This window comes from Heloderma suspectum, chromosome 3 (assembly GCF_057233095.1).
Source record: "Heloderma suspectum isolate Gila_16-S chromosome 3, 16-S_ref, whole genome shotgun sequence".
Classification (NCBI taxonomy): Eukaryota; Metazoa; Chordata; class Lepidosauria; order Squamata; family Helodermatidae; genus Heloderma; species Heloderma suspectum.
Window position 1 is genome coordinate 217,108,803 of NC_139460.1, and position 26,151 is coordinate 217,134,953.

A 26,151-nucleotide genomic window follows, 5' to 3' on the forward strand; every position below is an offset into this window, starting at 1 on the left:
ACATGGGCCACTCCCTAGTTAAAAAGCAGTGTCCAGAAGAAGTATCAATTTAAATGGGAGGAAATGACATGATCATAGCTATTCATACCTGAAACTGGAGAACATATGAAGAATTTGTCTCTCTTCCTGACCAAGCTCTTTAGCCTTTCTGATGCAAGCAATTTTTCTGAAGTACTCAGTCTATTTCTACCTCTTTCCATTCCAACCTGAATTTTCTATTACTGTACCTACATGTACTCTATCTGTACACTTGCCCATTTCATGCTTTCTTTTCATTTCTAGGGTTACCTCCTTTCCCCTGACAGACAGGAATTCAACAGAACTGGCTGTTTCCCAGCATGAGAAGCTGTATTTTTCAGATATTGCTTGCCATACACCTGTTAATGGCATATGAGCCCTGTTGGAAATGTGGTGGCAACTCTTTGTCTCTTGAAAATGTCCATTCTGCCTTGTTGCTGGTAGTTAAAGCAACACCAATGGCCAAGTATCATAGTTTGTACACTTAAAAAAAAGGAGTAACCAAAAGCCAGAAGTTTAGAAATTTAGCCAACGTGATTCTCAAACGCCATCAGTGGCCACAAATCCTTTGGAGAAACACATTATATATCTGCTGATTTGAAAGGATGAGAGCTACATCTTCTCTACTGGATTACAACAAATCTCTAATCAACAGCAGTAAAATAGGATGCAACACTAGTTACAGAATCTCAAAGAGTATGGAGAAAGTATAGCTTAACATTTGACCAAAATTAGGTTGTTTGTAAATAAGGAAGTCTAGGAACAAACACAGACTTAGAGCAATTGTAAGTATAAGAAATAAAGCAGCCAGAAAATAAATTATTCTAATGAAACAGAGTTCACTAAAAAAAAATCTAGCATCATATGGAGTATTATCTGTAGCAACCAATTTATCTCCTAAAGTGGGAAATTAAGATTTCAGCAAGCAAAGAAAGTTTCATAATAAGCGGTACACACTCCATACTTGACATGTGAGCAACTGTTCACTGTGGTCAGGACAACAGGTTGATCTATCATGGTCACTGATTAACAGGTCCTACCAAGTAATCTTCATTCATTTTTTAAAAACATGGGGTTGTTTGACTGAGGATAATAGTGTGGAGTAGTGTGGGGAACAAACACATTTGTATTACTGGAAATTATTTGGAATAAAACAGATGACTCCTTCATTGAAAGACTAATTCTTTTTCCTAGTGCAATCCCATGCATGAGTATTCAGAGCTACGTCCCACTCAATTCAATGGAATTTATTCCCAGGTAAGCTGTATAGGAATGAAGACTTAATTTTTTGTCCCTGACAGCATCAGATTCCAGTTTGCCACTATGAGCCATAGCAATGAACACATTATTTGCTAAGAAAACTGGCATATTGGAGTAATCTATGAAAAAGACGCAAACAAACCCCTTTCTTCTTCCACGTTGAGAACCGGCCATAATTGTACTGGCTACAAAGTTGTTTTGGGGCTCAATTCAAGGTGCGGGCTATTACTTGTGTAAAGCCCTATGTAGTTCTGGTCCATAAGGACCACTTTATGAACCTCCCACTGCTCACTGTATTTCTTTGGAAACAGCCCTGCTCCAGATCTTGCTTCTGGAAAGAAATTACACATATGAAACTGCTCTGACAGCACGATCCCTGACAGGGAGGTTTGCTGGGCTGCTACATTATTATTTAAGAGCTTTAGATACGGAGTGAAAGTCTGGTAGAATCTGTTTTTTAGTTCCTTCATCTCAACAGCAATTATTTTCATTTATATTGCATTTTAAATTGCATTTTAAATTATGGTATTCTTCTATAAACCACCTTGAGCATTCTTTTGGTAGGAGAGAAGGTTAGGAAATATTTAAACATATAGTGTGTTGTTTCTCTATTACAGCATCTGTTGGAATCTGTTTCAGTCTTTCCCCTGTCCTCTAGTCTTACTTGTAAATGGTTTCTGACTTGAAGCATTGAATCAATTAAACTTTGTTTCACTTCATCAGTCAACATATTCCCATCAATCTTGTAGCCATCAGCAAGAGAAGGTAGGATGTTATCCTAGGTAGGAGCAATTGTCCAGCCTACCATTTCCTTTTTCAGGAAGCTCATTTGTCAACAGATTTCATTTCAGTTCAAAGTCATATGGACACTAAAATAATCCTGTAGTGTTTCTGCATCACTTCAAAAAGTCATGTTCTCTGAATGCTATATAGCACTGTTGCCGCTGGTGGCAACTCCAAAACTTTTCAAATTAAATATTTAAAGTCAGATTTAGCAGGCGTAACAATAATTCTTAAGTTCTCATTTTTTGAAAGAAACGGATGTTCAAATAAGGTACTTTTACCTCCACGCCACTGTAGTAATCATCAACATTCCTTAAAAAATTCCACATCTCTCTAGAGAGGCATTTTAAAATTACATTATTAAAGTTCTTATAACTTTTTAAGTATTATGTTGATCTAATCTATCCCATAGTCTAAAAAAGTGCATTTAGAGTGATATAGGAGTTTTTCTAGGGAGAAAAGTGTATCGTAGAGTAACTAGCTCTCTTACAAACATACATCATTTGCAGCAGCTTCCTGAAAGTTGTGCTAGAGTGGCTGAATTATTCTGGTACTGCACATGGCTTGGCTCAGAATGCGGCTTCCCGCTGCTGGCTAAATGCCACCTTATACAGCTTGCCACGTACTTCAGCATGAACAGTAGTCCCCTCATAAGCTATAATATAGAAATGTGTTAACTAGGAAAGAGTACTTGGAATGTCTAGGAAGAGGGAGCAGATTTCTCTTAGAAATACAAGAGGCTGTATTTTTGGTTTCCAGTAACAGTGGTTTAGTTAGAGATCAAGTAATCATTCCAGCATTTTTCACAGAGGCAAAAAGCAATTTCTTTGCCAGTACAGTTTTTGATTTAGAAAGTTTTAACTGTATTGCTGTGGGTTTGCTTAGTGTGTGTATGTTTTCACAGAGCTACATAAAAAAGAACAGATTTAAACTGAACAGTCAAAATGCATATCCCACATAGTTTTACTTTCTCATATGGCAATTGCCTACGGTGTATGCTTCTATTAGCCAGTCAGACTTTGCAGTGGTCGGAAGACATCATGAGAAGCAAGAAGCAGCGGACAGGAGATGGCTATAGGTTGTTGTGTGCTGTAAGAATCCAGCAAAGATTAGTTGCTGGTGAAAGAAATGTGTGCATAAGTGCCATTACTAAAAGCGAAAACACGAAGTGGTCACATGGATCATCAGCACTAACAAATTAACTATTAGCCAGGCAATATTTTTTGCCTTCTCCTCAACTGTAATTTTGAAAACAAAAATCCCTGAAGTTCTGGGCAGCATCTCAAGACTGAGAGAGATTTAAAAAGCCTTTTACAGGGTGGACTTTACCCAAAAATCTGTTTGGCCCTTGTTCCAAAGTGCTGGTTAATGGCACATAACATTGTACTGTTTCACTGTGTACACAACCGCAACAGGAGGCTTTAATTTGCTCCAAGCAACAATTTTATAGGTTTTGCTACAGACGTAAATGGAGTTCAAATACAGAGCCATTAAACAATTCAAGACTACTTTCCACACTGTATGTTCTTAACATGCCAGGTTTGATCTTGCATGCCAGTCCCATATTAAAACTGCCGTATTATGTTTTAAGAGGATTTTAGACATATTGTACATATCCCATGCATTTGATGTTAGTCTTGTCTGGGATTTAAAAAATATAGAAGTAAAGTCATTTTTGAGACTGTCCATGCCATACTTTTTAGATTAGAAATCCAGGAGGTTAAATGTTCTTTAGCAACAACAAAAGAGAAATTTTTTAATGGTAGTAACAATGGCTTACTAGCCCCTTAAACCAGCAAGCAAAATTTTTGTCATGAACAGCAACTTCTAAGTATACACATTAAAAAAAGTTTAGTAAAGACAACGACTATATTTAGTACACTAACCATTTAAAAATAGATTCTGACTTAGAGGTCTCAAGCTACCATTATCACAGAATGTTCTTCCTGTTTACCATGTGCCTCCTAGGGAGTGTTTAAAATTAACAGAGGTATCATGACAGTAGTAAAAGCAAGCAGATGGAATAGTGCATTGTTTACATGGATGGTGTTTAAGATGGAACAACTAATGTGTCAGTTCTATTAGGATCATGCAGACAGAGAATAAGGTGCACGCATCAATCCACTTAAAAGTGCTCAAGTCTCATTGATTTCAATGGGAGAGAACTAAGCATGTAGTTCAAGTGCTTAGCTTTGGTTAGCTCTTACCCATGGAATTTAAATTTGAGGACATCCCCTTTTAAGCATTTCAAACTTTCAGTATGACAGATGTTAAGGCTACATACTTCCTTCTAATTAGGGGAAGAGGAAAAATATGTACAGAATCCCACACCAAATTTGACACAAGCCACTACAAAGAGAAATTCCATAGCAGTTTACACAGATCAGTGTCCCCTTACCTCTTAGAGACTCTGTAATGTGCTGTGGTCAGTTTCCCAGTCTGAGGGTCATGCACAGTAGCTCGGCTCAGCTACAAAAAGAGAAAGGACAAGGGCTTACTCTAGTAGCAAGCTTCTGGGCCAAGCCACAGGCAATTAGAAGGGTTCCGATTGGTCTGGATGGTATGCAATGCTCGGATCAGCAGGAATATTTAAAAGGGTTACAGTAGCTGCTGCTGCTACTATTCCCCAATTCATTTCAATTGGTTCAATAAATTTGGTTAGATTGTCCTTTCACTTTTTCTCCCCCAAATGGAAAGTTTATGCAAGCCACATGTGTGCAGAGTTTCACAAAAAGCTTCTCCATATCCAGAAGTTAAGTGTTCTTTTTGTCTTTGCTGCCTCCGTTGTTTTAAGGTTTGAATTTGTACACAAATGCTAATGAGATGCTTTTATTAAGATGTGCAAATTTAAACTTGTCTGAAACTTAGCGTAAACAATAACTGACATTTACATTCAAAGAGTGCACTATAAAGATTTGTAAACTTTATTTATTTATTTATTTATTTCTATACCGCCCAATAGCCGAAGCTCTCTTGTTCTAGGAATTTGTTTTTAAACTGAAAAGTGGGGTATCCATTTTTCAAATAAGATGCCGCAGCAAGCAATGCCTCCCCTGCCAAAAAAGGAGGCCCCCAAATTAAGACATAAAGTTTAGTATTGTCTGTATAACAGCATCTCATCAGAGAGACCCAGGTTGAAACAGGCTCAGCCATGAAACTCACTAGGTACTGGCCATCCACCATCCCTGAGTCTAACCTACCTCACAAGATATTGCAAGGATTAAATGGAATAAAACCATCATGTACTCTGTCCCGGGCTCCTTGAAGAAAGGACATGTTACAAATATAATAATATTGGGTGGGAATGGTGTGGGAGCACCTGATGTTGAAGTATGGCTGACGCTGATCAGTCCCCTGAATAGGAGACCATCTGAAGCCCATATAAGAGCAGGGTATTATTATTATCATCATTATTAGTGTTGTTGTTGTGTTAAAACACACAGAGGAGAAAACCCAATGTTTTTAAATAACTATGATGGCACTAAGAGAAAATCCATTTAAAATGTATCCAAACACTCAGAAAATATTAAGATTCAAAAGCACATAAATCCACACCAAGTTGCAGAAAGATGTCCAATGTAACAATGTGCCTGGCTCTAAGAAAATAAAACTGGATTTCGCTATCAGGCAAGATAGAATGATAGTTTGTGTTACAATGGGTATACAGAAGTGGTTTATCCTTTAATACACATAGTCAGTGTGCAGTCTTCCCAAGACAGTGTCTCTGTGGCTTTCTGACATAGGAAGCAGAGACCTCAACTTACTAGTGTACAAATTATTCTACATGCCAATAATAGTCTTGTAGGATGATATCCTTCAGAAAAACTAAGACATGCCAGACTTTGATGCAGAAAAGTGGTAGATAGCATGGTAAAAGCCAAAAGGGAGCTCTCTACCAAAACAAAAAAAGTTACACCCAGGCATATTGAAAAAGGCTAGGAACACATCCTAAATAAGCAAACAAGAACAGAACTTCTGGTTAGAAGAAGGGTCTGAGAAACTCAGCAATAACACTTTGTTATAATATCTATGAATAGTAAAGAAACAGAACAGAAAAATTTAAGCTACTAGCTTTTCTGGCCACTTCCTCCCAGATGAGCACTACAGGGGTACTCATTACAGGGACAGAATGCATGGCATGTGAAGTCTTACCTTTTGCTAATTCTGTAATGTGCAGTCTCCAAGACTCCTGTTATGGGGTTTGAAATGGTGGCTCGCCTCAGCTGTGAAGCGAACCAATCAGAATAGTTGCATTACAATGCATATATGGCATCACGTCAATCCGACCATTCAGAAGCCTATGATGGAGCACAGGCTCCAGCAGGGTTCCTTTCCATTAAGACAGTATGTACAGCAATAGAATAATATCATGCATGATATTGAGATCCCTTGCTGGGCTGGTACTACCTTTAACATACAAGAATTGGACTCACCTGCAACTAGCTTGAAGCAGCAGGCCATTCCTGGTAGTTATTGAAACCATGGTAAAAATCAAGAATAAAGTTGGATAAGGCCATCAGCTTTGCTTGTACAATTAAGACCAAACTTGTCAGCCCATTGTAAGCACTTGGATTTCTTGTAGTATCCCTTTTTGTTGGCTCAGGTGTACTTGTGCACGGCTCATGGTAGGGCTGGTCTACAGGCAGCCCACATCTGGTTTCACTTTTGATTTCCTCCCAGCTGCTGACACAGATTGGGAGCACAAGGTGGGACCATGCTTCTAACCATGCCGACACCTCTTGAACAATCTTTAATTCTGCAAAGAAGCAATGCTGGGCACAGTACTCCCAATCTAAACTGGGAAGAGTTACAGAGCACAGGTGAGATTGCTGCACTGCTGTTCATCTTCCAAGTGCCCCTCCAATCAAGACAGCTAAAGGTCATCCCAGTGGTCACTGGGGTAACCAGAGGCCACAGATAACCAATTTCCTGAAAGGAAGACTTCCTGCTGGGTTAAAAACAACAACACAGCTTCTAACATACATGCTGCCACTGACCAAGCCAACACATATTTACGAAGTTGCTCATGGACTGGTGTTGATAAAGCAAAAGCAGTGCATGAGAGACACACAAGCTGCTTTCCACACATTTGAAAATGAGAGATCACCCCTGCATCATAACAGAGGCCCCTGGTTCAACCTTTCACTTCCCAAAGGGAAGAGCACCTGTTGTGAGGTCATGCTCCCTGACCAGGCTGTGGGTGGGGGAGTGCTGTGTTGTGGCTGAGGAGGGAAAATTTGGCTATCCAAGATACCCAAGCAGGGAGAATGCACACATCGGCTCAAGAGATAGGCCATCACTGGCCAAAGGAATGGTAGAAATTACTTACATGTCTATGAATTTATTTATTATATTTCTGTATCACCCATAGCTGAAGCTTTCTGGGTGGTATAGAAATATTGTCAGCCGTTTCCAAAAAAACCAAATCAAATAAATCGTGTCTACGTATTATGGATAAAGTTTTTTACAGCTAGTTCAATAATGGGGTCAGTAAGTTTCGTGTTTTCTATTTTTCCAGAGAAAGGCAATCACTGGATCCATTTCTAAAAGAATTAAAATCTGATTTAGGTGACAGGGGGAAGACTGTAGTGACCATGTACCAATACCGCACTTTAAATCCAGGCTCACAAGTTTCTTCAGGAGCCCAGCATATCTGTAAATTGGCTTAAAGGACAATGGACAAGCCAGAACTTCCTTCTGGTTACATAATACATGATGACTTCTTCATTACAAAGGAATAAGAAAGTATATGATTGTCTACCACCATCATAGTTATTGTGGCTTAAAAGTGGATCTGAATATAGTCTTATAAAATTTATCTTTGCAAAGAGATAAATGCAAATGCATTTAGAAAAATGCAAATGCAAATAGAAAAAAATCAAAGTAGCAGTAGCAGAAGTATATTCATCTAGAGGCAATTCATGTGTAGTGCAAAGATTCCAAAGTCCTACACTATACCTTTTCAGAACTGTCTCGCATACACACGTAAGTCGTACTTAGCTTAATTGGTGGGAGAATCTGGGAGAGATGCAGAGAAAGCTAGGTCAACCTATTTCTCAATCTAGCCCAGTATCGTCTACTCTGAACACACAGCAGCTCACCTGCTATCTTAAAAAACAACAAGACCCTACAACAGAAGTCTTCAGGGTCTTTGAGACTTTTTGCATACAAAGCATGAGCTTAGCACTGAGTTAATCCAGAGAGTCAGTATTCAGTGCCACACACAGAGGACATTTTATTACAGAATTATCAAAAGCAAAGTGAGCCATCAAGAAATATGAGTTCAGCAGAGGAACGTATGCACTGACAGTATTATTTAAAGAGTATGGACAATGTAGGTTCTTTACCCTTGGTTTTGCAAGCTCTTTGACAGTTTCTATTTCTTCATCAGAAATTATTTCAATAAAGCGAACAATCCGAGGGCGGTCCCACTCATCTTCTTGTTTGACAGGTCCCAGGATGTACTTGGGATTCCCGTTCCCATCATGGTAGCGGCAAAAAAGTTTCTTTTGTCTTCTAGGAGTCTAAACATTTGAAACAAAGTGTTCAGTGTTATTAACCAAATGCATCCATATCTGAGAAGAAATAGATATATAGCAGCATAGGCATCAGATTTTCATGATATGTTTTAAACAATTTTAATAGTACATAAAGGGGTTAATTACCATTTTGAGACCCTCACCACGGCACAGCATTTCATATTTCTGTCTTTCCGGTAGATAATCCTTGGAAGGCCCCTTTTTCTGAGTTTTAGTTTCTTTTTCAGTCTGCTCATCTTTTTGGGTAACAGTCTTATTTGCTTCTTTTTCTTTTTCTTTAGACATGATATATTCAAAGTATTTCAAATTGCCATTTGCTCTTTGATGCTCTGGATCTATTGGAAAAGAAAGGAAATGCAAGGATAACATTACAGCTGTAAAGCCCATTTTCCAACATTTAAACTTGATGTCCACATGAAACTTTCGTTTTAAACACATACTTAAATCTGAGTACAGAAACTTACGTCAGCTGTTTCAGTTCAAACATATGCATATTCTCATCATTGCAGAAAAAAGACTAACACCTACCTCAAAGAAACAAGACAACATGTACAGTGGTATTCTTGGCAGCTGCTCCAGTTGTGAATCTTCCCATGAGATAACTCAGCAAACTCCAAGAATGAACATTTCCTTAAACCACTGCAAGACTTTGTCACATGGGTTGGCTTCTATGGCTATGCTAGCACAGGATAGTTTTAAACTACGAAGAAAAATGTTTTCTTAGCTCTAGAGAAGATGCTATATATGAAAAACACTGATCTAGCAGGTTCTGAAGGAGTAACACTGCAACAGCAAGGATAGGACTAACAAGCTGACTATTTCCATTAGAAAAACAGAACAGGACCAAAGTGGAAATGAAAAATGAGCTGAAAATCAGTGCTTGCTGAGAAAGTAGAAAATAATTATTTAAGAGTCTTCTGGTGGCTTAACTTGGTCCTAACGCTGAAATGTTGATGCTGATGTGTTATTACAATGGACAAAACACATAACTAATATGCCAAACAGTATACACAAAGCAGCAAGAAAAATCTGGTCCTATTCCTAAAACTTGATGCACCAGAAGATATGTATTTACAAAGGGTTATATCAAACGTATCAGCACAGCAAAAAGCTTATGCAGATATTACAGACAGATATGGCAGTTTAGATGTTTTAGGACAAGGTGCTAGAAGGACAAATCTGTTGGCAACAGAATAAAGATAAAAGATCATAAAAAGTGCCATCTTTTTTTATAGATAATTTGAAGCAACGAACATGTGTCTTTATGCTAAAGCATTATTAGTATAAGTCAATTGTTTAGTTTTTAGTAGCAATGCAAATTAGAACAGATGAGAAATCAAAAATAGTGATGGAACAGAAAGAATATGAAAGGGGAAAAGCTTGAAATAAAGGAGGAGAGCAATGGGAGCAGGCTGCAGAGAGACCTGTAGGCCTTTGTCACATAGACAATTATGTCATCAGAAGCATATCGGGGCCTACAAGCCCAGCCTACTCAGAATGGATCCAATTTAAAATCAGATTTTGAATTTATTTTGAATGGGTCCAATTAAATAAGATTTAAAAGACCCATTTTCAATCAGAAACATGTTGTCGTATGTCTCTCAAACTCTACCTTTGCCCTCTTGAACACAAGCAAAGAGTACGTTCAGTGTTGGTACATTGGTAGTCTAGGATGATATTTATCCTCTTGCACTGGGAAACCAGCTACTCCTTTCAGAGCTGCATTTGGGCTAAGGACAAGACCTTATGCAGCTGTTTCCCACCTCCTAGCTGAGCAGAGTAGAGGAAACTGCTCCAGCTGGTCCAGGGGCTATACAAGCAAGCAAGATCCCAGACAGGGAGTGATCAGAGTGAAGGAACAGGGAGCACAAACAGGAGTTTGCCAGGGGAGGTCAGCAGGGGAGGTCAAGGGGGGGACGGGACTTTTTTTTCTCAATTTCTTTTTCTTGTAACACACACTTCCATACCAGTGGGACTCTGTTGTTAACTTCAAGTGAATAGAGGACAAAGCATAGGCTATTCCAGTACAATCAAAAAGCTAAAAACATAAAGGGAATAGAGACTATGGAAGGAAAAGACTCTCCAGTAGTGGCAACCTGCAAGATCTGGGCAATGTTTGTTTTCTTGCCTGAGATCAACATGGCCTACACATGCAACAAGTGCAAGCTGATCATGCTGTTAGAAGAAAAAGTAAGATGACTGGAGCGGCGAGTGCCAACACTCCAGGGAATAAGAGAACATGAAGAGTTCTTGGACAGAATGGTGGAACTACAGGAGCAAAGTGAAGAACAGAAGCTAGAAGAGCAACAGCAAGCTGAAGCAGAAGAGGAAAATGCTGAGGTGAGGCAAAATGAAGTAGAGGATACTCCTTGGAAAAGGGTGACAGTTAGGAGCAGAATAACTAGAAGCCAATCTTCACCAGTGGAAGCATTGGAACTATGGAACCGTTTCTAGGTATTTGAGGATGAGACTGGAGGACAGCCTGCAGAGGAAGAATCACAGGGGAACCTGCATGAGAGTGAGCAAGAGGCTGAAGGTCAGTCAAACAGAGGCGATGAAACCCAGGCCTACAAGAAGAAGAAGAGAAGAGTGGTAGTAGTGGGAGACTCCTTGCTGCGTGGGATCGAGACCCAAGTATGTCGCGAAGACCCGTGGACTCGCCAGGTATGTTGTCTCCCGGGAGGACAGATTAGAGACGTGACTGAAAGGTTGCCTGCACTCATAAAGCCCACTGACAGGTATCCCTTTCTTCTCATCCATGTGGGAACAAATGATACCGCCAAGCGGAGCTACGAAGAGATCACGTCAGACTTTGAAGCTTTGGGAAGGAAACTCAAGAACTTTGGGGCCCAGATAGTTTTCTCATCCATCCTTCCAGTAGTTAGAAGAGGGATAGAAAGGGAACGAAAAATACTCCGGGTGAATGACTGGCTACGAAGGTGGTGCCGACGAGAGAGATTTGGATTCTGGGACCACGGGCTATACTTCCTGGAAGATGGGCTGTTGGCTAGGGATGGGTTGCACCTCACAAAGGCTGGGAAGAATGTGTTTGGCCACAGCATGAAGAACTTCATCAGGAGGGCTTTAAACTGAATCCTACGGGGAAGGGAGATGTAATGTTGGGGGTAACAATGGACGTAGGTGCATGCACTGCAATGGAGAGAACAGCGCTGATAGCGCCCAATAATAGTCTTCAGACACATGTAGGAAGAAAGCCAGACTATGAAGCACATGGTCTTCGATGTCTATATACTAATGCCCAGAGTATGGGAAACAAACAGAACGAACTTGAACTCTTAATACAGGAGGGAAATTATGACTTGATAGGTATAACTGAGACTTGGTGGGATGACTCTCATGACTGGAATACAGCAGTTGAAGGATATAACTTGTTCAAAAAGAACAGGAGGAACAGAAAGGGAGGCGGGGTTGCACTGTATGTGAAAAATACATATCTCTGCACAGAAATACAGGAGGAGGAGCTTGGTAGCCCCATCGAGAGCATCTGGGTTGAAATAAATGGAGCAAAGAATAAAAGGAACCTGGTGGTCGGAGTCTACTACCGGCCACCCAATCAAGGAGAAGCCAAGGATGAAACTTTTGAAAAGCAAATAGCCAATGTTTTAAGGAAGCATGATGTAGTAGTAATGGGGGACTTCAATTTCCCCGATATTTGTTGGGAGACAAATTCTGCAAAACATGGCCCCTCCAGGAAATTCCTGACTTGTGTGGCGGATAACTTCCTCCTACAGAAAGTAGAGGAAGGAACTAGAGGATCGGCTATCCTTGACTTGATCCTAACCAACAGAGATGACTTAGTGGATAAAGTAGCAGTTACAGGAACTCTGGGGGAAAGCGACCATGTTGTACTTGAGTTCTTGGTTCTAAGGGAAGCAAAAGCCGAGTGTACTCAAACGCGTACCCTGGATTTTAGGAAAGCTGATTTTAATAAACTCAGAACAATGATCAGTAAGGTCCCATGGCAAGCAATGCTAGCGAGAAAAGGAGTCCAAGATGGGTGGGAACTTTTAAAAAAGGAAATTCTCAAGGCACAATCACAAACAATTCCAACAAGAAGAAAAGGTGGAAGACAACAGAAGAAGCCAATGTGGCTTCACAAAAAGCTTAGGGATGACCTGAAAACAAAAAAGGACACATATAGGAAGTGGAAAGAAGGCCAAGTAACAAAGGAAGAGTACAGGCAGGTAGCACAGAATTGCAGGGATGGCGTCAGGAAGGCTAAAGCGGAGAACGAGGTGAGGTTAGCGAGGGATGCTAAAAACAACAAAAAGGCTTTCTTCAGCTACGTGCATAGTAAAAGGCAGAGGAAAGAAATGGTTGTTCAGCTATTAAATAAGGATGGCAAAATGATAACAGATGACAAAGAAAAGGCAGAGGTGCTCAATTCCTACTTTGGCTCAGTCTTCTCCCAAAAGAGGGTCTATGACCCCCCTGGCAAAGGCGAAGTACAGGCTGAAGGGGCAGGATTGCAGCTTGAGATCGACAGGCATATGGTCAAGGAACACCTCATTACTTTGAATGAGTTCAAATCTCCAGGGCCAGATGAACTGCATCCTAGAGTCATAAAGGAACTGGCAGAAGAGCTCTCAGAACCGCTGTCTATTCTCTTTGAGAAATCATGGAGGACCGGGGAAGTGCCAGATGACTGGAGGAGGGCTAACGTTGTCCCTATCTTCAAAAAGGGTAAAAAGGAGGAACCTGGGAACTACAGACCAGTCAGTCTGACATCAATCCCTGGGAAAATTCTGGAGCAGATCATAAAGCAATCCATCTGGAAGCACCTTGACAACAATGCAGTGATTACTCGAAGCCAACATGGATTTGTCAAAAACAAGTCCTGCCAGACAAATCTGATCTCATTTTTTGATCAAGTCACCTCCCTTGTAGACCGTGGGAATGCTGTAGACATCATATACCTCGACTTCAGCAAAGCTTTCGACAAAGTGCCCCATGATATCCTGATGAGCAAACTAGCTCGAAGTGGGCTAGATGAAACAACGATCATGTGGATCCACAGTTGGCTACAGAATCGGACTCAAAGAGTGCTTATCAATGGGACCTTCTCAAGCTGGGGAGAGGTAACGAGTGGGGTACCGCAGGGCTCAGTCCTGGGCCCAGTGCTCTTCAATATTTTTATTAATGACTTGGAGGAGGAGGTGCAGGGAATGCTGATCAAATTTGCAGATGACACAAAATTGGGAGGGATAGCTAATACTTTGGAAGACAGAAACAAAATTCAAAGTGATCTGGATAGACTGGAGTGCTGGGCAGAAAACAACAGAATGGCATTTAATAGGGACAAATGCCAAGTTCTGCACCTAGGAAAAAGAAACCAAATGCACAGTTACAAGATGGGGGATACGTGGCTCAACCACACTACGAGCGAGAAGGATCTTGGAATTGTCGTCGATCACAAGCTGAATATGAGCCAACAATGTGATGTGGCTGCAAAAAAGGCAAATGCTATTTTGGGCTGCATTCATAGAAGCATCGCTTCCAAATCCCGGGAAGTACTAGTTCCCCTCTACTCAGCACTGGTTAGGCCTCATCTGGAGTACTGTGTCCAGTTCTGGGCACCACACTTTAAGAAGGATGCAGACAAGCTGGAGAGGGTTCAAAGGAGGGCAACAAAGATGATCAGGGGACTGGAAACAAAGCCCTATGAAGAGAGACTGAAAGAACTGGGCATGTTTAGCCTTGAGAAGAGAAGACTGAGGGGAGATATGATAGCGCTCTTCAAGTACTTGAAAGGTTGTCACAGAGAAGAAGGCCAGGATCTCTTCTTGATTATCCCAGAGTGCAGGACACGGAATAATGGGCTCAAGTTACAGGAAGCCAGATTCCGACTGAACATCAGGAAAAACTTCCTGAGTGTCAGAGCAATACGGCAATGGAACCAATTACCTGGGGAGGTGGTGGGCTCTCCCACACTGGAGGCCTTCAAGACGAGGCTGGACAGCCATTTGTCAGGGATGCTCTGACTTGGATTCCTGCATTGAGCAGGGGGTTGGACTCGATGGCCTTGTAGGCCCCTTCCAACCCTACTATTCTATGATTCTATGAATTACAGGGGAACCAGGATGAGAGTGAGCAAAAGGATGAAGGTCAGTCAAGCAGAGGCAATGAAACCAAGGCCTACAACAACAAGAAGAGTAGTAGTAGTGGGAGGCTCCGTGCTGTATGGGATCGAAACCAAAGTATGTCGCGAAGACCCATGGACTTCACCAGGTATGCTGTCTCCCAGGAGGACGGATTAGAGACGTGACTGTCTAGGAAGGTGGTACCACTGCAAGAGATTTGGATTCTGGGACCACGGGCTATACTTCCTGGAAGATGGACTGTTGGCAAGGGATGGCTTGCACCACACAAGGGCTGGGAACAATGTATTTGGCCACAGCATGAAGAACTTCATTAGGTGGGCTTTAAACTGAATCCTATGGGGAAGGGAGACATAAAGTTGGGGGTAACAATGGTTGAAGGCTCATGCACCACAGCGGAGAGAACAGCTTTAACAGTGCCAAATAATAGTCTTCAGAAACATGTAGGAAGAAAGCCAGACTATAAAGCACATGGTCTTTGATGTCTATATACTAATGCCCAGAGTATGGGAAACAAACAGAACAAACTTGAACTCTTAATACAGGAGGGAAATTATGACTTGATCGGTATAACTGAAACTTGGTGGGATGACTCCCATGACTGGAATACAGCAACTGAAGGACATAACTTGTTCAAAAAGAACAGGAGGAACAGAAAGGGAGGCGAAGTTGCTCTTTATGTTACATATCTCTGCACAGAAATATCGAGAGCATCTGTGTTAAAATAAGTGGAGCAAAGAATAAAAGGAACATGGTGGTCGGAGTCTACTACCAGCCACCCAATCAAGGAGAAGACGAGGATGAAACCTTTGAAAAGCAAACTGCCAAAGTTTCAAGGAAGCATGATGTAGTAGTAATGGGGGACTTCAATTTTCCTGAGATTTGTTGGGACACAAATTCTGCAAAACTTAGCCCCTCCATGAAATTCCTGACTTGTGTTGCGGATAACTTCCTCCTACAGAAAGTAGAGGAAGGAACTAGAGGATCAGCTATCCTTGACTTGATCCTAACCAACAGAGATGACTTAGTGGACAAAGTAGCAGTTACGGGAACTCTGGGGGAAAGCGACCATGTTATACTTGAGTTCTTGGTTCTAAAGGAAGCAAAAGCCAAGTGTAGCCAAACACGTACCCTGGATTTTTGGAAAGCCAATTTTAATAAACTCAGAACAATGATCAGTAAGGTCCCATGGCAAGCGACTCTAACAGGAAAAGGAGTCCAAGATGGGTGGGAGTTTTTAAAAAAGGAAATTCTCAAGGCACAATTACAAACAATTCCAACAATAAAAAAAGGTGGAAGACAACAGAAGAAGCCACAAAAAGCTTAGAGATGACCTGAAAACAAAAAACAACACATATAGGAAGTGGAAGGAAGGACAAGTAACAAAGGAAGAGTACAGGCAGGTTGCACAGAATCGCAGGGAGGGCGACAGGAAGGCTAAAGCTGAGAATGAGCTGAGGTTAGCGAGGGATGCTAAAAGCAACAAGAAGTCTTTCTTCAGATACGCGCATAGTAAAAGACAGAGGAAGGAAATGGGGGTTCAACTACTAAATAAGAATGGCAAAATGATAACAGATGACAAGGAAAAGGCAGAAGTGCTCAGTTCCTACTTTGGCTCAGTCTTCTCCCGAAAGAGGGACTATGACCCCCTCGGCAAAGGCAATGTACAGGCTGAAGGGGCTGGATTGCAGTTTGAGATCGATAGGCATATGATCAAGGAACACCTAATGACTTTGAATGAGTCCAAATGTCCAGGGCCAGATGAACTGCATCCTAGAGTAATAAAGGAACTGGCAGAAGAGCTCTCAGAACCACTGTCTAGTATCTCTGAGGAATCATGGAGGATGGCTGAAATGCTAGATGACTGGAGGGGGGCTAGTGTTGTCCCTATCTTCAAAAAGGGTAAAAAGGAGGAACCTGGGAACTACAGACCAGCCAGTCTGACATTAATCCCTGGGAAAATTCTGGAGCAGATTATAAAGCAATCAGTCTGTAAGCACCTTGAAAACAATGCAGTGATTACTTGAAGCCAGCATGAATTTGTTAAGAACAAATCCTGATAGACTAATCTGATCTCATTTTTTGATCAGCTAACCTCCCTTGTGGACTGTGGGATTGCTGTGGACATAATATACCTCGACTTCAGCAAAGCTTTCAACAAAGTGCCCCAGGATATCCTGATTAGCAAACTACCTCAAAGTCGGCTAGATGGAACAACGATCAGGTGGATCCACAGATGGCTACAGAATTGGACTCAAAGAGATCAATGAGATCTTGTCAAACTGGGGAGAGGTAATGAGCAGGATACCACTGAGCTCAGTCCTAGGCCCAGTTTTCTTCAACATTTTATTAATGACTTCGCTGAGGAGATGCAGGGAATGCTGATCAGATTTGCAGATGACACAAAATTGGGCGGGATAGCTAATACTTTGGAAGACGATTAATGCAGTTCCATTGGTAGAGGTGTTCAGAGCACCGTCTGGTCCAGTTTTATTGGATGAGTTTCAGTTACTGAGGCCTGAGGATGCGGACAAGGTGCTTGGCCAAGTCCAATCGACCACTTGTGTGCTTGACCCTTGCCTTCATGGCTTATTAAATCAAACAAGGAGGGGTTTTCCGGCTGGGTCCAGGAGGTTGTAAATTCCTCCTTGAGAGAGGGAGTGGTGCCTGCCGCTTTAAAAGAGGCAGTAATTAGACCACTCCTGAAAAAGCCTAACCTGGACCCAGAGGATGTTAACAATTATAGGCCAGTGGCCAACATCCCCTTCCTGGGCAAGGTGCTTGAGCGGGTGGTTGTAGGACAGCTCCAGGCACTCTTGAATGAAACGGATTATCTAGATCCATTTCAATCGGGCTTCAGGCCTGGTTTTGGAACGGAAACTGCCTTGGTCGCCCTGTGGGATGACCTCTGCCAGGAGAGGGACAGGGGGAGTGCGACCCTGTTGATTCTCCTGGACCTCTCAGCGGCTTTCGATACCATCGACCATGGTATCCTTCTGGATAGGTTGTCTGAGTTGGGAGTTGGAGGCACTGCACTACAGTGGTTCCGCTCCTACTTGGATGGCCGATTCCAGAAGGTGGTGCTGGGGGATTATTGCTCTGTGCCATGGCAATTGTGCCATGGGGTTCCACAGGGCTCTATTCTATCCCCCATGCTGTTTAACATCTACATGAAACCGCTGGGGGAGGTTATCCGGAGGTGTGGGCTGAGGTGCCATCAATATGCGGATGACACCCAGCTCTACCTCTCTTTCTCATCAAAACCAGGTGAGGCAGTGGCTGTTCTGAACCAGTGCCTGGGCACGGTAATGGACTGGATGAGGGCCAATAAACTGAAACTCAATCCAGACAAGACGGAGGTACTGTTAGTGGGTGGTTCGTCTGCCCGGCTAGGTGATAATCAACCTGTTCTGGAGGGGGTTGCACTCCCCCTAAAGGATCAGGTTCGTAGTTTGGGGGTGCTCTTGGATCCAGAACTGTCACTTGAGGCACAGGTGAATTCAGTGGCACGGAGCACTTTTTATCAGCTTAGGCTGGTATACCAACTACGCCCTTATCTGGACAGAGATAGCCTAGCTACAGTTATCCATGCTCTGATAACTTCTCGTCTGGATTACTGCAATGCGTTATATGTGGGGCTGCCTTTGAAAACGGTCCGGAAACTTCAGCTGGTCCAAAATAGGGCAGCAAGATTGTTAACAGGGACTGGCCTGCGAGCTCATATTACGCCAGTACTTTTCCAGCTGCACTGGCTGCCGGTCCATTTCCGGGCCCGATTCAAAGTGCTGGTGTTAACATTCAAAGCCCTTAACGGCTTGGGGCCAGGTTACCTGAAGGATCGCCTCCTCCCATATGTGCCTGCCCAGACCTTAAGATCATCATCAGCGGCCCTTCTCCGTGAGCCCCTGCCAAAGGAAGTGAGGCGGGTGGCTACTAGGAGGAGGGCTTTTTCTGTTGTGGCACCCCAGCTCTGGAATGAGCTCCCTAGTGAGGTTCGCCTGGCGCCTACATTGTACTCCTTTCGGCGCCAGGTGAAGACCTTTTTATTTTCCCAGGCATTTTAGCTTTCTAAATTTTTATCTTTGCTGTTTTAAATCTGTATTTTAAACTCCTGTACTGCTGCTAGGTTTTATTGTGGTTGTATTGTTATATTGTGGTTTTAATGTTCTATATATTTTAAATTGTTTTATTGTGTGTTGTTTGGTTTTAGTTTTTGTGAACCGCCCAGAGAGCTTCGGCTATTGGGCGGTATAGAAATAAATAAATAAATAAAAATAAATAAATAAGACAGGAACAAAATTCAAAGTGATCTGGATAGACTGGAGCGCTGGGCAGAAAACAACAGAATGACATTTAATAGGGATAAATGCCAACTTCTACACCTAGGAAAAAGAAACCAAATGCACAGTTACAAAATGGGGGATATGTGGCTCAACAATACTACAAGTGAGAAGGATCTTGGAATCGTTGTAGATCACAAGCTGAATATGAGCCAACAATGTGATGTGGCTGCAAAAAAGGCAAATGATATTTTGGGCTGCATTAATAGAAGTATAGCTTCCAAGTCACATGAAGTACTAGTTCCCCTCTACTCAGCACTGGTTAGGCCTCATCTGGAGTACTGTGTCCAGTTCTGGGCACTGCACTTTAAGAAGGATGCAGACAAACTGGAGCGGGTTCAGAGGAGGGCAGTGAAGATGATCAGGGCACTGGAAACAAAACCCTATGAGGAGAGACTGAAAGAACTGGGCATATTTAGCCTTGAGAAGAGAAGACTGAGGGGAGATATGATAGTGCTCTTCAAGTACTTGAAAGGTTGTCAGAGAGAGGAAGGCCAGGATCTCTTCTCGATCATCCCAGAATGCAGGACATGGAATAATGGGCTCAAGTTACAGGAAGCCAGATTCCGGCTGAACATCAGGTGAAACGTTCTGACTGTTAGAGCAATACAACAATGGAACCAACTACCTAGGGAGGTAGTGGGTTCTCCCACACTGTAGGCATTCAAGATGAGGCTGGACCGCCATCTGTCAGGGATGCTTTGACTTGGATTCCTGCATTCCTGCATTGAGCAGGGGGTTGGACTCGATGGTCTTATAGGCCCCTTCCAACCCTACTATTCTATGATTCTATGAGCACAGCAGCATTACTCATAGCCATTAGCACATTTCCCTCAAGGCTTGTCATGTGTATATGTGTATGGACATACACATGTATGTACATGTGCTTAAGGCAGTGAGGTCCACCTGTCCAAATCATATGACACTGCTGAGATAATATAACTTCAAGAATTGGTGCCTGATTTTGTTTGCTTCCCTTCCCATTCCTTTTGTATCATGTTTATTAGACTGTGAGCCTGTGGGTAGAGACTGTTTCATTCTTTAATCTCTGTACAGCACATAGAAAATGTTAGGTGCTTTGTAAGTAAATACTGCTACTACTACTGATAATCTTCCTTAAGCTAACATATCTTAGGCCCCAAGACCAATTTTTGGCAATTCTCTCCCCCCACTGCCCCCCAACCAGCAGCCTTCTGTGCCCCATCCATGTTGTGCAGGAGGGGCCCCCCCTTCAACCCTTGAGGAGGCTTTTGAGAGGGTGCAAGTGGCTGCAGAGGGGGAAGAAAGGGGAATTTTCTTGCCATGAACTTTTTAAAGTTAACTTATCTTAGGATGTATGCCAGCATATCTTCCAGTTTTATTTTGGTAAAAATAACAAGACCTGCATTACTGCACATCAGAGAGCAGAGGAAACTTTTGGTGTGAAAAATAGGTATTGCCACACATTGGAAATATACATGATCTTAACATACCCAGCTCAAGTAGTCGCTTAGTAAGCATCATTGCTTTGTCCAAACCTCCCTGCTGGTACACAGCATAACTCAGGTAGTCTAGAACAGAAACCTTGTCAATAGAAGAAGAAACCTCTCCATCATCCAGCTGTTTCAGAGCTTGCTCCATCCACAATTCAGTGTGGTAGTAGTCTGCTTCAGTGTATGCAATCTTGCCCAACTCAAAGCAATCGTCAACCGTTAGAAATGTCTTATGTTTCACTCCTATAGGAAACAAGAAACCAGTAAGAGCTGTTATATTTAATAAAGCTTGTATGGAATTGGCACATTTTGACACTGAAGTTCTCTTCTGAAGCTGCATCATTTGATTTTTATAGGCTATTTAATGACACCATACAGCCTATGACTGAGAAACAAAGTTATGCAAAATTGGTACTAATCAAAGCTACTTAAACCATTATATATATTTGTCTGAACTGCAATTTACTTGCAACTATTCAAATGACTCCTGAGACAGAAAGTCCCAGCCTTGTGACAGTTTTTTTTAATTCTTAGAAGTAGACACATCCATAAAGATGGGGTGGGGAGAAAGATCCTAAATATAATCTACAGGAGCATTTACTACTGGTTGTATTACAGCAATAGATTCTAAGGATCACCCTAAAGGTCAGTTCAAAACCTCTGCCCTGCTCCATTTTTGCCTTTCCTAAGACCTACAGGTTCAAATTCAAAGGCAATAATGTGATATACATTCCACATAATGATTGCAGGGGAAAGATGATTGTTGCAATTATAACACACAGGCCAGATGATGCCTTCCATCACAAGCACTCGATCTGCAAAGAGGGGGATCAAAGGGAGCTATAACTGACTATGTCTAAGAAAGATCCAGAAGAAATACTTCTACGTTTCAGGCCACAGGAGAGCCCACTGTTGTGTCTGAGTGAAGGTATTAGGGTTACAGAGTGGGATGGTCTTGTAGGAGGGGGAAGAGAAATCTTGTCGATCAGTGATGTTATATGCACTACTCAACAGGTCAGTTCTCATGATCAAACAGCCCACCATGGCTTATTTAACGACAACATAACAAGCTGTGATTGCAGCTTGAATATTCAAAATGGCCAAAATTATTCAAAATGGCTGCGGTGTGGGCAGCTGGCCATTTTGAATATTCAAGCCACAATCGCAGCTTGATGTGTTGTCCAAACCCAGCAGGGATGGGTTGTGCAAGGGTTAAACAACCCTCGCATAACCCTAAGAGAAGCCATAGGTTATGCAAGAGTTGTTTAACCATCGCATAACCCACCCTTGCCAGGTTCAGATGACATGACAAGCGGCAGTTGCATCTTGAATATTCAGAATGGCTGCCCACATAAACCGCTGCCAACCACAGTTTAAATAAACCACAGCGGGCAGCAGTGATCATGCAAACTGGATCAACAGGGTCCCCATATACTTTCAGCCATGATTAAAAAACCACAATGATCCTGCAATGCAAAATCACAATTTCTCACAAAAAGGTATGATACGAAAGTGAGAGATCACTAATCTCTTGAAATGAGCAATAAAATGAGCAATACATATTTATTACATTATAAATTGATCTGAAAAGGTCAAAACAATATAATCTAATTCATATCCCTACACAAGTTACTGATAGATAGCATTACTACTACAAATGAGACCCAAACAAAAACCAATCTGTCAGATACATCATAGGATAATTTTGTATTGCGAGAGAGAGGAATAGAAACACCTAGCATAAAAAAAAAATGTTGCTTTATGACAATATGTCACAGACTCTTTCTTTTGTGCTTGTCTCCCAAGGTTGGGAGCTGGGAGGAAGGTGCAACAATACACACACTCTTAGACACAAAAGCAAACTCTGTTCGGATAGCACATCAAGCCACAAGAATGAGCCTTGCATTCACATGCTCTTCTCTTTCTCATGCTCAGCTTCAATTACTTTCTCCTCCTTTAGCACAAACAACTATTTGCCATTAGATGAGAAAACTACATTTTGTTTGTCCTCTAAATCAGAATTGCAAACCACAGTTTCAAGTTGGTTTGCAATCTTGGTTTGGAGGACAAGCACAAACCATAGTTTGGCACTTCAAATGTAATGCAAGCTATGGTTTGTGCTAAAGTAGATGCCAGTAATTAACCATTATAGTATGCAAGGGGAGGAGAAGAACAGACTATGCAAGCATAGGGTTCATTCCTGCAGCAAGAAATCACTGTTTAGCACTATGCATGTACTAGTTCTCTCTGTCTTTGTCTCTCTCTCTCTCTCTCTCTCTCTCACACACACACACACACACACACACACACTTTTCTTCTTAAGGAAAGACTTTCCCCCTGTACTTCGCAAAAATTTCGCAAAAATTTTACCTGGAAGATTTCCCTTTGAGAGAGTGTCTGTATCTAAATTATATGTATCTTGGAGCCGTAAGAGAGCTTTGGCAGCACCTGTCTGATCTTCATCATTAGGGAAATACTGGCGTTGAATAGTCATGTTGGAAATAAACCCTAAAGATAAAAATAAGTTTTTCATAGTTCTCAGTTCCTCTGCATGGATTCCATGTAATTTGTCTCACTACATGACAGTGCCCAAATATATTTTTTTCTAGTTCATCAGGAACTACTTCGGCTACTTCTGGCCTAAAGTAGATTAGTATATATTTTCTAGGTCATCACATTGAACTCTGTCACACCTTATTCTAAGGCCTCTGTGGTTTCACTTGAATTTTTGGTTCTCACCTCCTCCCATTTCTGCCATAAACACATTCAGCAAAGTGCTGCATCTCCATTCCTATTAGCCATGAAGGGGATGAGACAGACTTTTAATCTGATTTTTAGTGATACAAGATCACTAAACAGTGATATTGCTGGCACAACTACTGCAAATCTCACTGAGATTTCACCCCCCCCCCCCAAAAAAAAAGATATTATCAATCCTCCAGGACACTACTGAGCTCATAGCTAAGGAGAGAATTGAAATCCTGGACTTCCTGGCTCACTGCTCATTTGATTATCCACTACCCCATCTGGCTCTCAATATCCAAGTCAGACTTCCAGACTACACTGGCTTAAAAAAGAAAAAAAACTCTACCATCAGACATATCCTTCAGGACCAGATTCTCTAGCTCACTCCACTCTGTGTTAAGTCGTTTCATTAACTTGAAGGCATTCACAGGATGTCCCAAGAATCCCTCTGGGTCTTTTGTTGCAGTATCTGTCAGCTTATCCAATCTCTCTGCCCACCTAGAGAGATAAAATATAAGCTAAATATTTTTACTAAGTCATTATCACACAGTAATGTTAACATACCTTATATTATTTCAAGATTAAAAATGCTAAATTGTATATTTTTAGTTAGCTCATAATACAACTAATCTTAATTTTTTTAGTTAAAATATTTCTACAATTTTTCCAAAGGTTCAAAGCAGTTTAGATTAATAAGGAAGTAAAGCTGAAGAAGACCTGTGCTAATATTTTATTATCCATAAATCTTATTTAACTCTGGACTGCTTACAGCCAACATCTTGCAGAAATAACAAATGTATTCTTACTTCCACAAAAGCCATATATTATTTAGCCTAAGGCCAAATTTGTATGCACTGTGGAGTCACCACTAAAGATTAGTATTCAAGCCACTACATACTTTTTAACCTGTTCCAGCTTGCTCTCTTCTGCCTTGATATAGTCTTTCAGTGATGTCACCAGGTCTTTCTCAGTATTAATCAGGTCTGTCATGTGACCTAAAAGATCGTTCAGTGCAATCATTACGTCTATGATCACTGTTACAAAGTCTTAGCAGCATAGCTTTTAAAATCAACACACCTAAATACGCAAGGAGTTTGCATTTACTTTGCACTCTCCAGTACTTCCGAAAAGGTGTTAGGAGGTTTTTCCCTACAGACCCAGTTCGCATGTCGGTTACCATTGTAACTGAAACTGAACGCACATTGTAAGGCAATGATCTGTTTCACCACACTAATACTTGCAAATATTAAGAAGACAAGCAGGCATGAGTGGTGTGCATCCATGAATTCAAACTTTGGGTTGTCCCCCAACAATCCAGAGGTCCAGGTTTGGACATCACAATAATGCTCCATCCCTGGGTTGTTCATTATAGCGGAAGCAGGTGAGTGTGCGGGAACCAGCACACATGCTTGCTTCTGCTCACCTTCTCAATCCACGGTTTGAACTGGGCCATTGTGGAAGTTTGAAGCCAATCTTCATTAATTTTGCCAGTTAAGGAGAATATTATGTCAACAGGTTACCTTTGTGACACAAACTGAGTGGAATGTAAGGCAATGACCCGTTTCACCACACTAATACCTTGCAAACATTGCAAAATCTTTAATATAAATTTGCATAGTTTAAATTGCCCCTGCATAATATCCTTCTAGATTTGGATTTTCCTGAGTTAGTGAGTTTCTCAATGGCAGTTTATAACACATTAAGATTTACTGGCAGTTTTGCAAGTGATACTATGGCTTTCAAGGACTCCCTTCGTCCCCAAATTCAGTTTGCCTTCTGTAGCACACATTATTGTTATGAGTAGCCAATGAAAATGGGATTTACAACTTGATGCTGACCAGCAGACAGCAGAAAGTTGCTTTTTTTCTCTCTACTGGGAAAGCAGCCTCCCCCACACTTTCCAGTTGTTTCTACATTAAGTCCACACCCCCAACAGGTAAGACAGCAAATGATAACCACTCCACCATAAAGCAAACAGCCAAGTGAAATAACCCCCATCACAACAATTAGTAGTTGTCACATATGCTTGAGAAATGGAGAAAGAAGCATTACACATTAAAATTATGAATTCAAGTGTCAGACATTGGACATATCTCATAATAAATGGGAGGTTAGTAATACTGCACAAACAGTGCAAGTTCTCTTTCCCTAAGGCCACTTCCAACCTCTATTATTAACCCCCATCAATAGAACTACTAGCCTATTAAAGCAGCCTTCCCCAGCTTGGTGCCCTCTAGATGTTTCAGATAATGCTGGCCATGATGGCTGGAGCTGATGGGTGCTGTAGTCCCAAACTTCTGGAGGGCACCACATTGGGGAATGATGTGTTAGAGGAACTGTGCAGCTAGCCTCTTGCTATGAGGGAATTCTTACTTTCTTCAGGAAAGATGCATGCCAGTATTATCACGCAAGCAAGCTTGTGACAAGCAACATATCTGACAGGAAAAAGGTGTTTTGTACTTATATGCAAGGTTAGGTTTGTTTATTTATTATTTATTACATTTATATCCTGCATTTTTTCCTCTTTAAGGAACCCAAGGCAGTGTACACAATCCTCCTCCTTTCCATTTTAGTCTCACAACAACAACCCTGTGAGGTAGGTTGGGCTGGCCAAAAGTCACCCAGTGAGTTTCCATGGCCGAGTGGGGACTAGACCCTGGATCTCCGGGCTTCCAGTCCAATACTGTAGCCACACCACCACACTGGGTTACAGGCCTAGCCATCTTGTGTGACTCAGAAGTGATACAACCACATATTCAGCCAATTCAAAAATGTTGATGACTGATCTTAACATATGAGTGCACTGATCCACATCCACAAATAGTCCTCCATTTACAAAAAAAAAAAATAGACACATTATTCATCTAAGCAACTA

At 41.6% G+C, this 26,151-nt stretch overlaps 1 protein-coding gene across 6 annotated transcripts in view; it reads right to left on the minus strand.

The window, feature by feature from the left end:
* Positions 1-26,151, minus strand: part of P4HA1 (prolyl 4-hydroxylase subunit alpha 1) — a 53,170-nt gene that overhangs the window by 20,496 nt on the left and 6,523 nt on the right. For 3 of the 6 annotated variants that reach the window (XR_014789385.1, XM_084845607.1, XM_084845605.1), the window contains exons 3-9: positions 24,175-24,271; positions 23,623-23,774; positions 22,902-23,039; positions 20,532-20,774; positions 8,727-8,935; positions 8,409-8,585; positions 4,460-4,530 (exon numbers count right to left, since the gene is read on the minus strand). Coding sequence is in view for 4 of the 6 variants with exons in the window: in XM_084845607.1 (XP_084701733.1) it covers positions 4,460-4,530; positions 8,409-8,585; positions 8,727-8,935; positions 20,532-20,774; positions 22,902-23,039; positions 23,623-23,774; positions 24,175-24,271 (1,087 nt within the window). In the remaining 2 variants the exon portion in view is untranslated. Of the gene's footprint in view, positions 1-4,459; positions 4,531-6,213; positions 6,285-8,408; positions 8,586-8,726; positions 8,936-20,531; positions 20,775-22,901; positions 23,040-23,622; positions 23,775-24,174; positions 24,272-26,151 lie in introns of all 6 variants that reach the window. The other 3 variants (XR_014789386.1, XM_084845608.1, XM_084845606.1) reach the window with 1 other exon arrangement.